Genomic DNA, 12,889 nt, shown 5'->3' with positions numbered 1-12,889 from the left:
TGTTGCATCGAAACATATAAATGTTGACTAATCTGACTAACATTGAACTTGGTAAAATGAAATGGTTGAATAATTGACATTTGAATTGGTCTGATTTTTGTAAGGGGTTTTCTCTTGTCAAATTCTTTTTTATATAATAATTAGGTTGTGTGATGTTTTATGTTCTAAAATGTATTTGGCATAATGGAACAAATTTCTTTTTCAAATAATTCTTGAAATTGTTTCATTTTAAGGAAGTTTAATATCCTCTTCAATTGATTTGATGAGTGTAGGTGTTTTTTCTTTCGGGTCACAAAACTTTATTTATAAATTGACTTAATTTGAAAATCATTTATTTTAATTGGTCTAGGTGATAAGATGAATCTAAAGATTATTTCTTGACCAAATATTATTGTTTTAATACATTGATTGCTAACCTCTAAAAGGATATACATGAGTAAGGAAGGGTGTTTCTAAAATGATTTGTTGAGTTATGTCTTTAACAAGCACGAAGATATTTTTTATACAAATTCCTTAATTTCATATATGAATGTTCGATAATTTATAACTAATTTGAAGTTTTTAGTCCTTAGCACCGCTTAATGTTTATGTAGTCTTTTTATAATACTTTGTTGGCACTAATCCTTCTTTAATGCAATTTTGATCTCCACTAGAATCAATAAGAGTAATTATTTTGATTTAATGTTCATTATTAATAACCAATGTAATTTCAACATACCATTTTTGAAATTCTATTTTAGTTATTGTATTGATGAATTCTTGAGATGGGATATGTGTAATTATATTCTCTTGAGATGTTGGAGGGAGTTCTTGATTTATAAATCTTCTTGATCTTGAAAATGCTCTAGAACAATTTTAATTGAGTTTCATTTTGATTATGTTGAAGTTGTTTTAATTCTTCTTTGATTTTTTTTAATTTTTGTTGTAAGTCTTGAATTGTAGTTGGGTTTTGTTGCTTAGAAAATTGATTAGAGTTTGTTGAAGTCTGAGGATGTTTGGGAGTGTGGTAGTGGTTACTTTCAAAGTGTTTTTCATTCCAAAACACATTAAAATAATATTTTTTTATTTTTAATTTTTTTTTTGACATCAGCATAACAAAATGATCTTAAAACATCAAAAACATATTAATTTAAAGCAAAAAAAAAATAAAAAAATTTCAAATTTTTTCAAAAGCAATACCAAATACTACATTATGGTTTAATATGTTTTGTCTTATTTTCATTTGATACTAGATCTCTAAGTTTAAAGATATATTCTTTTTTTGATTTTAGGATATTGAATTTTAACAATGACATCTAATATTAAATTTTTGTTTTTGGTTATTACATTGATTTGTTTATGAACATGTACATATTATTGGATTACAATTTTTATTTTCTTGATAACTATAGGAATCATTTGAATTTTAAACAACTAGAACTTCATTGCTATAATCTTATTGAATATCAGTACCAGTATTAGTATCAGAGTTCAGAAGGTTGAAAGTTGATCTTTGATTTTATATTTAATTTTTTATTCTTGGATCTGTCTTGTTATTTTTTTTCATTTTGCATTGACTTTTATAGGGCCTTACTTGACCACATCTATAACAAATTGGTTGTTGTTTTGATGTTATATAAGGTTTATTTGACCATTTTGTTTTATATATAGGTTTTTAGTAATACTTAGCATTTTATTTTTCTTGAAACTGTTGAGAGTCACCTTTAAAGTGTTTAGTGATAGCGAAAATTAAAGTTGAGATAACATTTTCTACCATGACAAGTGTTGAAGTATTTTTATTTTCTACCTTGACATCATTTAATATGAGTTGTTTATCATTTTGGGTGAGATAATGATATTATCAACATTTGAGTTGGCCAGTAAAGTTAGAGATTATTGGTTGAATTATTTTCTTGTCTGATTGATTTTTAAATTGATGACAAGATCCCATTGAAATTGATTAGCAAGATCTTCTATTTCTTTTAGCATTTTTATCTTGATTTATGACAATTATTTATTTTGATAGGGTTTTTTTATATGTAATATTCAATATTTTGAGTAATTATTTTAATAATGTCATCTCATAAGTATAGTTTTATCATTTTATTTTTTGGTATATGTGTATGCAAGAAAAGTGGGTTTGAAATAATTATAGAGGTTTTTGTTGATGGTGATTGGGTAGCTCCTCATTAAGGACGTGAGTCATTTGGTATTTTGAATGGAAACATTGATGAAGACATGAAATTTGGACAAAATCTTTTAAATTTTCACTTATAAAAAATGGATGGACAAATAATATTGTCTATTATCAATTATATTTAAGATAAAATTGATAAAATCAATAAAAATTAAAACTCAACTGATAATAAGTTATATGTTAGCAAACTAAATTGAGTTTTTTTAAAAAAAAATTATAAGTAGGTCATTCTATTTTTATTATTTTATTACCATCAATGCAAGAACAATAACTAATGAAAAAAATGGTGCTAGCTCAACATTTTACTGGTGGAAATAAATATAGGGAAGTCATTAAAGGACATGAAAGGATAAAAGATAAAGAATAATTATTATTTTTTAAAATTATAGTTAAACCTCTATAAATTAATACTCTTGAGAACATGAAAATTTATTAATTAATTAAGATATTATTTAAACTTCAAATTTAAGTCAAAACCAAATAAATATATTATTTAATCGGGGTTATTAATTTATCGAGGTTATACTATATTGAAAAATATATTATATATGTTACTTAAAAATATAGATATAGACTAAACTAGAAATTATTTCTTTTTTACCATTGGTAATGCTTAAATTTTTGCAGATACCTCTATGGGATAGTATTCTTTTTCATCCAAGATTTCAATTTAGTTAATTTGTTTGTTAATGAAAGGAGAAAGAAAAAATAACTATTTTACTAATTGATCTTCACAATAAGTATTTTACCTTTTCATTCATTCAAAGGTTAATCCAAAACACATCCTTTTTATATAGGAAATCATTCACATAATTTAACATAACAAATTTTAATATATAGTTTTGCATTATAAAACTATGTTATTTAAACACATAAATTTAAGAAGCTTGAATAAACGTGGATGCCCCTACAATGCTAATCTCTTACAATGTTGTGTTTTTAAGTGCCATTGTCAATATAGGACGAAAACCATTTAATTTTATAAAGTCTTTTATTTAACTTAGCATAGTAACAAAAAAATTAGAAAAATAACATGGTTAAGAAAATATTTGAAAAAATAATATAATTTAATGAGTCACAAATAACATCTACAACTCATGAGTCGCACATGTCACATGTAACCCTCTTAAATTATTAAATGAACTCATATAAATTACAGTGAAAAGAGAAGAAAGAGAAATAAAAAGATCGAAAAACACATTGAAATTCCAGTTACGACACTAGCAGTACTGTCAAAAAAATATTAACGAGATGAATCCAATGATAATAAGAAAAGTCATCAACAAGGATCAGATTGGACCACATGGGTACTCTAAAGGTGAAGGGTGGCTCATTTTCCTTTAAGCAACTCGTGTGACTTACCTTGATTACAATTGGTGAACTTTCTTGGTATTATTAAACTCATCTTGTTAAGATCTTTATAATATACTAGTAGTGTCGCCATCAGAGTTTTTATGTGTTTCCTATCTTCTTTTTTTCTCTATTATCGTTGTGATTTATAAAATGATAGGAGAGAAAAAAAAAAGACCCCAAAATCATTATAAAGTTCTCATGATAACATCATTGAATATATAACATTAAAAGAAATTCGATGAAATAAATTTAACAATAGCAAAAAAATCATTAGTAATAATCAAAATAGGTCACATAAGCTATTCAAAGATGACAAATCCTGCTGATTCTAATTCGCTCATTTCAGCTAAAACATAAAATTAGAATTCTTTTTATTTTATTTCGTTAATTTTTGATATTGATAAGAACTAAAAAGTCAAATTTCATTCAAATTAATCATTCTTACTAACAATGTGGCTTGTGTATTTCACTTTAATCATCAATTATGATTTTTTTTAATATCATATCTCATCAAGATTTTTATGATAATACCGTTGGGTCATCATCTTAGTTAAATGGTTTATGTACCATTTTTAACGTTATGGTGCCTAAGCTAGGTGGTACCCATAAGTGATGCACTATTCTTGATTGCGAACCGAGGCTCCAAAACTTGGGAACTTGGAGGCATAGTTTTTAGATCCGGTTTGGTGGCCGGCCCGGTCTAAGATTTAGATTTTGGGTTTTGATCGAGTTACCGGGTTGTTTGGGTTAATTTTTTTTTAATCAAAACGACATCGTTTTAGTAAAAAAAAAAGTCAGCAAGTTGTAACTGGGTCTTGTTGGGTCAACCGGGTCGCCGGGTCACACTGAGTTTTTTCTTCCCCTGTTTTTTTTTTCAACCCAGCCTGGTTCTAGTTCTGAATCGACCGGGTCCCGGATCGACCCGCCAGGCCGGATCAGGTTTTAAAACTATGCTAAGAGGTTTCGGGCTCCTACAAAAGAAAAGAATAAAAAATAATTTATTGCCTTCTTTTTTTTTTTTTTCTTTTTTCAGAAACCATGACTTATATTCTATTGTTCATCGATGACTGAGGCTGCAAACGAACGTATTTTAAAATTCATTATATATAACAATTGAATTTGAGCTTAATTGAGTTTGGCATATTAAGCATGTTTATAAATTTGTGAAAATTTAGACAGAAAAACATCCTGTATAAGGTTTCATAAAATAAACTAATTTATTTTTTTTCTCTCTCTCTTATATTTTTTTTTATTATTATTTTTGCTTGTCCATTTAACAAGTTAGGAAAGTCACGTGTTATTTTTTTAATTTTTTTACAATAGTAAATTCTAAAAATAAACTCTAATTTTATAACCTCATCATTCTCATTTAAAATTAATCATTAATATTGATAAAATTAGTTATATATATATATATATATATCAACAACTATCCTTGCACGGAATTCAAAGTTTCCAGCCATCTTTTTTTTACTAGCCTTTTCTGTGTAGTCCTTTTTTTCTTTGAACAATTCCATTGTAGTACTTGATTTTGCAAAGGTATCACAATGGTAAACAAATCTCACTACTATATATTTTCAATTTTAAGTTTATGCATTCACCTGCAGCACCCTTTGAACAATTATTTGAATTGTTCTTCATTGATATGGGATTCGTTAACCATGTGTGTATAAATATATTATTATTTGACATTATTTCTTAATGTTACATCTAGATCCTTATAGATTATTTAAGAGTTATGTTTTGGAATAATCTTTTTTATATGTTTACAGTTAAGTGACTTTAAAAATTTGGAAATTCTATAATTGATATACTTTCATAATTTTATCCGTAGCTCTTGAAAATCTTAACCCACAAACACTACTGTTTTGAAATCTTATATATAAAACCGAGCCAAACCGGTTTTAACCAGTTTTTGTCCTAAAAAACCGAATCGAAACCGGTCAGTTTGAACATGTTTTGTTTTTTTTTTTTAAATTTCGGTTTGGTTACTTTTTTTTGAATAAAAACCGAACCAAACCGAAAATGATCACCCCTACTTTAGCCTACCATTTCAAAACAAGAGCTTTTTAAAGTTGTTATATCATAATTTATCTTTTCTTGCAATTAACTTGTGAATTAGTTAGAGCTTAGTGCTTTATCTTCCTTCCATTCAACTTATTTTCTAAAATTTATTGATATTCTTTATTGCTTTCTATTTATTTATCTTTATTGTGTTTATTTATATGTTTTCCTTTGCGTGCTCTTGATTCATTTATTGTTTTTATATTCAATGTAATCTAATGTCTTTTTTAATCTTTAATATCAACATGCTCAATTAATGATATTCATGATTTATTACTTTGCCAAGTAATGAATGATTTCTATTAATAAGTCCATTTGAATTATAACTTACATGAACTATTATAATTTTGATTGATTTGTATAAAATTTAGTGAACTTTATGAGTTCTTCTATAAATTATAATATATAATTTATTGCTGGAATAAATATCTTTTGCGGGAATAACTTGTTGGCTTGTTTGAAAGTGTGATTGTGATTGCTTTTTAAAATGTTTTTTACTCAAAAATGTATCAAGATAATATTTTTTTTTAATTATTTTTTTAAAATTATTTTTGATATCAACGCATCAAAATGATCTAAAAACACAAAAAAATATTAATTTGAAGTAAAGAAAAAAATAAAAAAAATTCAATTTTTTTTTAAAATACTTTTAAAAATGCAAAAACAAATTCATTTTTTTTAAAAGCGATTTTAGTTGAGGTTTGAATTTATTATTTAAACTAATTTTATAGCTTGATGATTATAATTATTTTATGCTGATATAAATAGTGCTCGTGTGGGAATAAAATTGATTGTTAATCCATACTCTTATGAACTCATTGTGATTTTAAATTATTACAAGTCCATATCTTACTTTATCATGAGATAATAATTAAAATATTTTTTTCATATTTTATTTTTATTTTTCATATTAGTATATCAAAATTATAAAAAATAATAATTTAATATTTTTTAATTAAATATATTTTAAAAAATCATCGCTGTACAATCCCACACGCAAAAACAAATAGTAAAAGAATATTAATATAATATTGTTTAAAACTAAATATATTTTTAAAAGTCATTGAGATACAATTTCAAATGCAAAGACTAAAAAGAAGTGGAATTCTACACCTTCATTGGTCTCGCTGTAGCCGTTTCTAAGCTCCAAATACAATGAATATTGAATAAGCATAATTTTATCTTAAACCCACCCCTACACCTGTCTACAATTACACAAATACCGGTCTCCTTCATTTCCACGTAAAAGCTATTTCTTTTTATGTTTTGATTTATTTTTTAGAAATATCAAACATTGATCATTTACTTTATTTTATTTTTTCTCCATGAGCAATACTTTATATATATATATATATATATATATATATATATATATATATATATATTAACACTCAAAAACAAAAACAAAAAATATAAACAAAATCAATCAAAATTAAATAAACAATATAGTTTATAATTTGACGTAGCTTGCAATATTCTTCATCAGTTATAGAGTTAGTTTCACAGGGTGTTAGCAAATATATTTTAAAATATACATGAATAATATTTTTATTTCTTAAAATATATTTTTAATATTAACATTTTAAAATATATATATATATATATATATATATATATATATATATATATATATATATTTTTTTAAAAAAAAAATCAAGAAATTTGGCCGCGTTACCAGCTATTAAAGCCATGCTCGCCGCTGGATGCGCACCCAGATTCCGCCACCCAATATATATATATATATACACACAAGACTAACTCCAATCTACTCCACTCCTCCCATTTCCTCTCACTTTACGAGTTACTTGCAGGAGTACAATATCATATTGTCGACAAACTTTCTCCAATGGCTCTCCGCTCTCTCGTTTGTCGGAAATCCCTAGGGCTAGGCTCCTCCTCAAGCTTCAAGCTTCATTTCCGTGGATTGCAGACCTTCTCATTGCCCGATCTTCCCTACGATTATGGAGCTTTGGAGCCTGCAATTAGCGGGGAGATTATGCAGCTCCATCACCAGAAACACCACCAGACTTACATCACCAACTACAATAAGGCGGTCGAACAACTTCATCATGCCATGGAAAAGGGCGATTCTTCTGCCGTTGTCAAATTGCAGAGCGCTATCAAATTCAACGGCGGAGGTTCAACTTTTCTTCTTTTTAATAAATTAGACTTTTGGCTTATTAAATTTGATGCGTTTATTCGTTAATAATTTAATTTGTTTGGTAAAGAGAAGGAGAGCTGCTTGAATGGCCATATAATGTAAATAATCTTTTTTTGTTAATTAGGGTACGATTTGAAGTTATTCAAAGTGTTTACTGGATTTTAAGGGTGAAGAGTATTCTTGGGTCAGCTTCCCGCTATGTTGTTATGCGAGAAAATTGAAATCTGGAAAGAGAGGGATAAAGAATGTTGCTTGTTTTACTTGATAATGACTCCGTCTTATTTAGCAGCTTTTCATTAATTGTGCTCAAAATTGATGCTACAAGTTTCAGCCTTTTGCACTCAATTAGGCGGATCTTGGGAAAGTATTGATAACTTGGTATTTGGGCATGGTTCTAAAAATTTCTTGTTATGCCTAAGCAGAGAACACTGTTGAGATGCCTTTAAATGCATGATTCTAAGGATCACCAGCTTCAAAGATTACCTAATAGTTTCAGTTTGATTGGAAAGGAAAAGATTGCTAATATATTTTCTTCTGCTTTTGCTTAGGAAAGATCCACCTATAGTAGTAGAATTTTTGTTATGAAAGGAAACAAATATAACCTTTAATATTGCCGGAAGTTGTTCTTGCTTGTCAATTTGTAGAAAAAGATTATCTCTTTTTATGTATTGCCTTTTATTGTGGTTATTGCTTCATCTTTAGGTTGTTCAACTTAATATGATTTTCAAAACTTAAACAAGAATAGCTTAAAACTGAAACTTTTGTTTGTTGACATCCATGCTAGTTTTGCTCCATCAGCATCCTTGACTTAATTATTCTCATGCAGGTCATGTCAACCATTCAATATTCTGGAAGAATCTCTCTCCTGTCTCTGTAAGTTTTATTGTTTATTTACATATATTTGGCTCTTGCTATTGATTCCGTACCTAACAGTAATGCTTTTATATGGCAGGAAAGAGGTGGCGAATCACCACATGGTAGCCTGGGCTGGGCTATTGATGAACATTTTGGTTCTTTGGATGCATTGATTCAAAAAATGAGCACAGAGGGTGCTGCTCTACAGGGCTCTGGATGGGTGGTAAGTAGTTCAGTGTGTTCAATTTTTAATGGTTTTCAATTTTAGTATTCCTTATAATTATAATATGCTTGTTTGCGACTTCCTTACACACTTCTCTTTTGTTGCAGTGGTTTGGCCTGGACAAAGAATCAAAGAAGCTTGTGGTTGAGACGACAGCAAATCAAGTAAAATTTACAAATTTTGTTATAAAGTCAACTCATAATGAATATTAATTTTCATAAATTGCTGCTGTGTCGAAACTGTTATCCATTGATCATACTAAGTCAAAAGCATAGGCTCCTTATGAGAACCCTAGATAGAAAAAGAACTCTAATTTATATGATTCTCCAATACAACAATGATTAAACATGTATCTAATTTTTTGCCGTATGCTGTAATTTTTTTCCTATGATTCTTCTTGGATAAGATCCTTGTCCTTTTAGATAGGAGAATAAATTTTGCGCTGGACTAATGATTAAACATTCATCTTATTTCCTGCTTATTTGTGAGTTCTGTAATTATCTAACTTTTACAAGTTAGAATGGACTTCCCGGTGCAAGTGCTGAACTTGGTTGTTTTACATATCTGATTTAGATTCTAGAAGAGATAGATGCCCCCAAACCTGTTTAGTCTGCAGATACTTGTTATTGTTTGGTAGTGTTAGTTGATCTAATTATGCTTATGATTCTTGTCACAGGATCCATTGGTAACTAAAGGACCCTTAGTTCCATTACTTGGAATTGATGTTTGGGAGCATGCATACTACTTACAGGTAAAACTTTTGTCCAAATTATGTGTTCTGGTCACTTTGTGATGCTTACTTCTTATTTCTTATACCTGGACTTGATTTATTATACCTAAACAATCTTTTAGCATTACCCACAGCCACAGCCACACCACACCCATCATCCATGATGAAGATTTACCTTACATTAATGTTGAGCTCGCGAGTCAATCAAATTGCAGTCAGTTTGTGGTTCTTGATGTTGGAAAAGAAAAGGGAAAAAATGGCAAGCAATCATCTCCTCCCTCAATTTATTATGTTGATAGAAGAACGTTTCATGTGATCAATTAGATTCACCTTCACAATAATGCGAGTGAAAGCCTGCCTCCTTGTGCATCGCCATAACTATTTTTCCTGTTTAGGCTACCTGCAAATTTAAACGCCCTTTTTGTTTGCTTCCAACTCTCACTTATATGACCTGGAAGTTTATTTTCCATGCTGCAGTACAAGAATGCCAGACCTGATTATCTAAAGAACATATGGAAGGTAATGAATTGGAAGTATGCTGGTGAAGTTTATGATAAAGAACATTCTTAAGTCCAAGCACACCTGCTCTGCACTGGTTTTGGACACAGTTGTGGCTTCGTAGCCTGTTGTCTGGTTAGAAGGAATAAAAATTGATGCAGAATGTATTTTATATTAAGGATCCTTTTCTTTCTCACCATAAAGTGAGTTGCTGAGTTGTTTACTGGTGTATCGAAACTATGGAAAACCAGAATAATTCTGAACCTTTTACTCCTATTTGTTCCGCCGTCGAACGTTGAACCTTCTTTATTTATGAGACGGCGGAAGGGCATTTATACAGTTTTATGCTCGTTATTTGCTTTTGTTTGCGGTACATAGGGCCCCTCAGTATGGTGGCTTGATGAGTGTCTCGCTGTATATATATATATTTTTGATTATTCGAATGTTTTTTTTTTTCTTGCACTGAGTGTCATTTAAATAAAAAAATATTAAATTGATATTTTTTATTGTTTTTTTAAATTAAATTAATTTATTATATTTTTAAATAAAAAATACTTTAAAAATCACGATTATAATGCTTACAGTGTCTCTTATATAAGCTTTGACGATTCAGTTCGTCGTCTACCGGTTAAACAGAGTGCCACAGTGGCTGTACGCTGGAAATTCTCTTCATTGAGTATTGTTCTGATCCGTGTTCCAATAGAAGACCATAGTATATTTGGTACTGATTCCGAAATCATTTTGATCCTGTATAGGGATATTTTTATTCTATTATTTTTTAAAATGTTTTTATTTAAAAATATATTAAAAATATATTATTTTATTTTTTAAAAATTATTTTTAATATAAATAATTTTAAAATATTTAAAAAATATTAATTTAAAATAAAAAAATATATATTTTTAAATTTTTTCAAAAATACTTTTAAAATATAAAAATAAACATAACCATATTAAAAAAAAAAAAATCATTCCAAGGTTTAGCAACAACTAGATCATTGGCCATGTTATATTATTTATCCATTAAAATATGTTATTTGATATAAATTGGTTATTTTTAAGAGTTCAAAAATAATTTAAATAATTGATAAAAATATAATTTGATTTAAAATAAATATTTAAAATAAATATTAAAATAATAAAATATTACATTAAATTAAATTAACTTATCAAATTATGATAACCTATAAAAAATAAATTATAATTTTTAATAAATTTAATTTGAAGAAATAAAAAAAATTAATTAAAATAATTTTAAAAAAGAACTGAGTTAATATAAACTAATCTATCAAACTTGTTACGTGATTGAAACGGAATAATCCAATAAATAAATTAAAATAAATTATAAATTATAATTTTTAATTAATCCCAAAGTAAAATTAAAAAAATATATTATCGTGCTAGGTGAAGAACATTACCGGAAGCAACAATTAAGTTCCGGGGTCAAGATCGTTAGGGTGGAGTTGAGGAAGATGGGCTAATTCAGAGCGAGAATGAGTTCGGAAACCAGAGACACACGTGTTTATGGTGGTTGGCCAGTGCATCATCCTGTAGCTCATTGTGGTTAGGGTTTGGATACGAGAAATTAGGGGTTAGGATTTTTGAATCAGAGAGAAGAAAGTGAGCTTAAGCACTTTCTGCTTGCGCGGGAGGGATTCGGGCGAGAAAATGTTTGTCAAACCTTCTCTCGCGCCACCAGCCACTGTTCATTTCGCCGGCATGGCTAGCCACCTGAGGAACAACGATGCTATGCTTTCTGTTCACTCGTTGCTGACTATTATAGCTAAAAATGCTCTCAAACTCTAAAAATGTCTTAATAACTATATATTAAATGGTTTATAATATTTTAAGATTACCTGTATGCATTTTTTAGAGTAATTCTTAAATTTAAAAAACAAAAATATAAAAAAGTTAAATAGTATAAAAACACACAAGCACGTAGTTTAATAGAGAACTAGCTTTGATACCCGCGCGATGCCGCGGATCATTTTTTTGCATAAAAAATATTAAAAAAAATAAAAAAATAAAAATTTTGGGTTTTTCTGCAAAGTTATACCTAATAATCTTGGGTTTGGCTGCAACGCCTGACCTAAGAGTAATATTTATAATATTAATAATAAAATTAAACTTACATGACCCAAGTTTAAGTGAGTCTGGCTGTAACACCGGACCCACGAATACTGGATGTAGGTCTGGCTATAAGGTCGTGTCATAAAAGTGTGATAATTAAATAGATTAATTAAAAAAAATAAAGAAAAAAAATCAACAGGAAGGAAAAAACTAATGAAGAAAAAGAAAAAAAAACATTGAATTAATTGGGTCAACCTTTTAAACCAGGTTATCCCGTAAAACCTGGGATTTGCATCATGAAAGTTTAATAACTAAATAGAAAAAAAATGACGGGTTTACCTAGAATTAACCGGGTTAACCCATCAAACCAAGTTAACCCGTCAAGCCCAGGATACGTGTCATGAAAGTATGAAAGTCTGATAATTAAATAGAAAGAAAATTAATTTTAACAAACTAAACTAAATGAAAAAAAATAACTCATCAAATCAGGTTAACTCATCAAACCCGAGATTCGTATCATGAAAATCTGATAACTAAATAAAAAAAATTAACATTAACAAACTAAATCAAACAAAAAAAATTTATTAAAAAAAATAAAAAGAAAAAACAAAAGAAAAAAACAGTTATATAATATAATACAATATAATAATAATTATAATGAAAAAACGTGGGGAAAATTTAAAAAAATGAAAAAAAAAGTGGGGAAAGCTAAAGCTAAATTCTCAACCAACTCAATATTGAAAAAATAAATTCAACAAAG

General features: G+C 28.1%; 1 protein-coding gene across 1 annotated transcript; it reads left to right on the top strand.

Annotated features, from left to right (window-relative positions):
* The first annotated feature begins 7,308 nt into the window (after window positions 1-7,308).
* Window positions 7,309-10,414, top strand: LOC7455231 (superoxide dismutase [Mn], mitochondrial). Its single transcript, XM_002325888.4, has 6 exons — window positions 7,309-7,731; window positions 8,581-8,627; window positions 8,707-8,832; window positions 8,940-8,996; window positions 9,509-9,583; window positions 10,040-10,414. The coding sequence occupies exons 1-6, from the start codon at window positions 7,440-7,442 to the stop codon at window positions 10,130-10,132; spliced, it is 690 nt and encodes a 229-aa protein (XP_002325924.1). The 5' UTR covers window positions 7,309-7,439; the 3' UTR covers window positions 10,133-10,414.
* The last annotated feature ends 2,475 nt before the right edge of the window (window positions 10,415-12,889 follow it).

Source organism: Populus trichocarpa, chromosome 19, assembly GCF_000002775.5.
Source record: "Populus trichocarpa isolate Nisqually-1 chromosome 19, P.trichocarpa_v4.1, whole genome shotgun sequence".
Lineage (NCBI taxonomy): Eukaryota > Viridiplantae > Streptophyta > Magnoliopsida > Malpighiales > Salicaceae > Populus > Populus trichocarpa.
Note: the sequence above shows the minus strand (reverse complement) of the source record. Positions and strands in the feature narration are given on the sequence as shown.

Coding starts and splice junctions, on each gene's coding strand:
- LOC7455231 (XM_002325888.4), top strand. CDS start 7,440: ATGGCTCTCCGCTCTCTCGTTTGTCGGAAATCCCTAGGGCTAGGCTCC. Junction 7,732..8,580: donor TATCAAATTCAACGGCGGAG/GTTCAACTTTTC, acceptor ATTCTCATGCAG/GTCATGTCAACCATTCAATA. Junction 8,997..9,508: donor TTGAGACGACAGCAAATCAA/GTAAAATTTACA, acceptor TTCTTGTCACAG/GATCCATTGGTAACTAAAGG.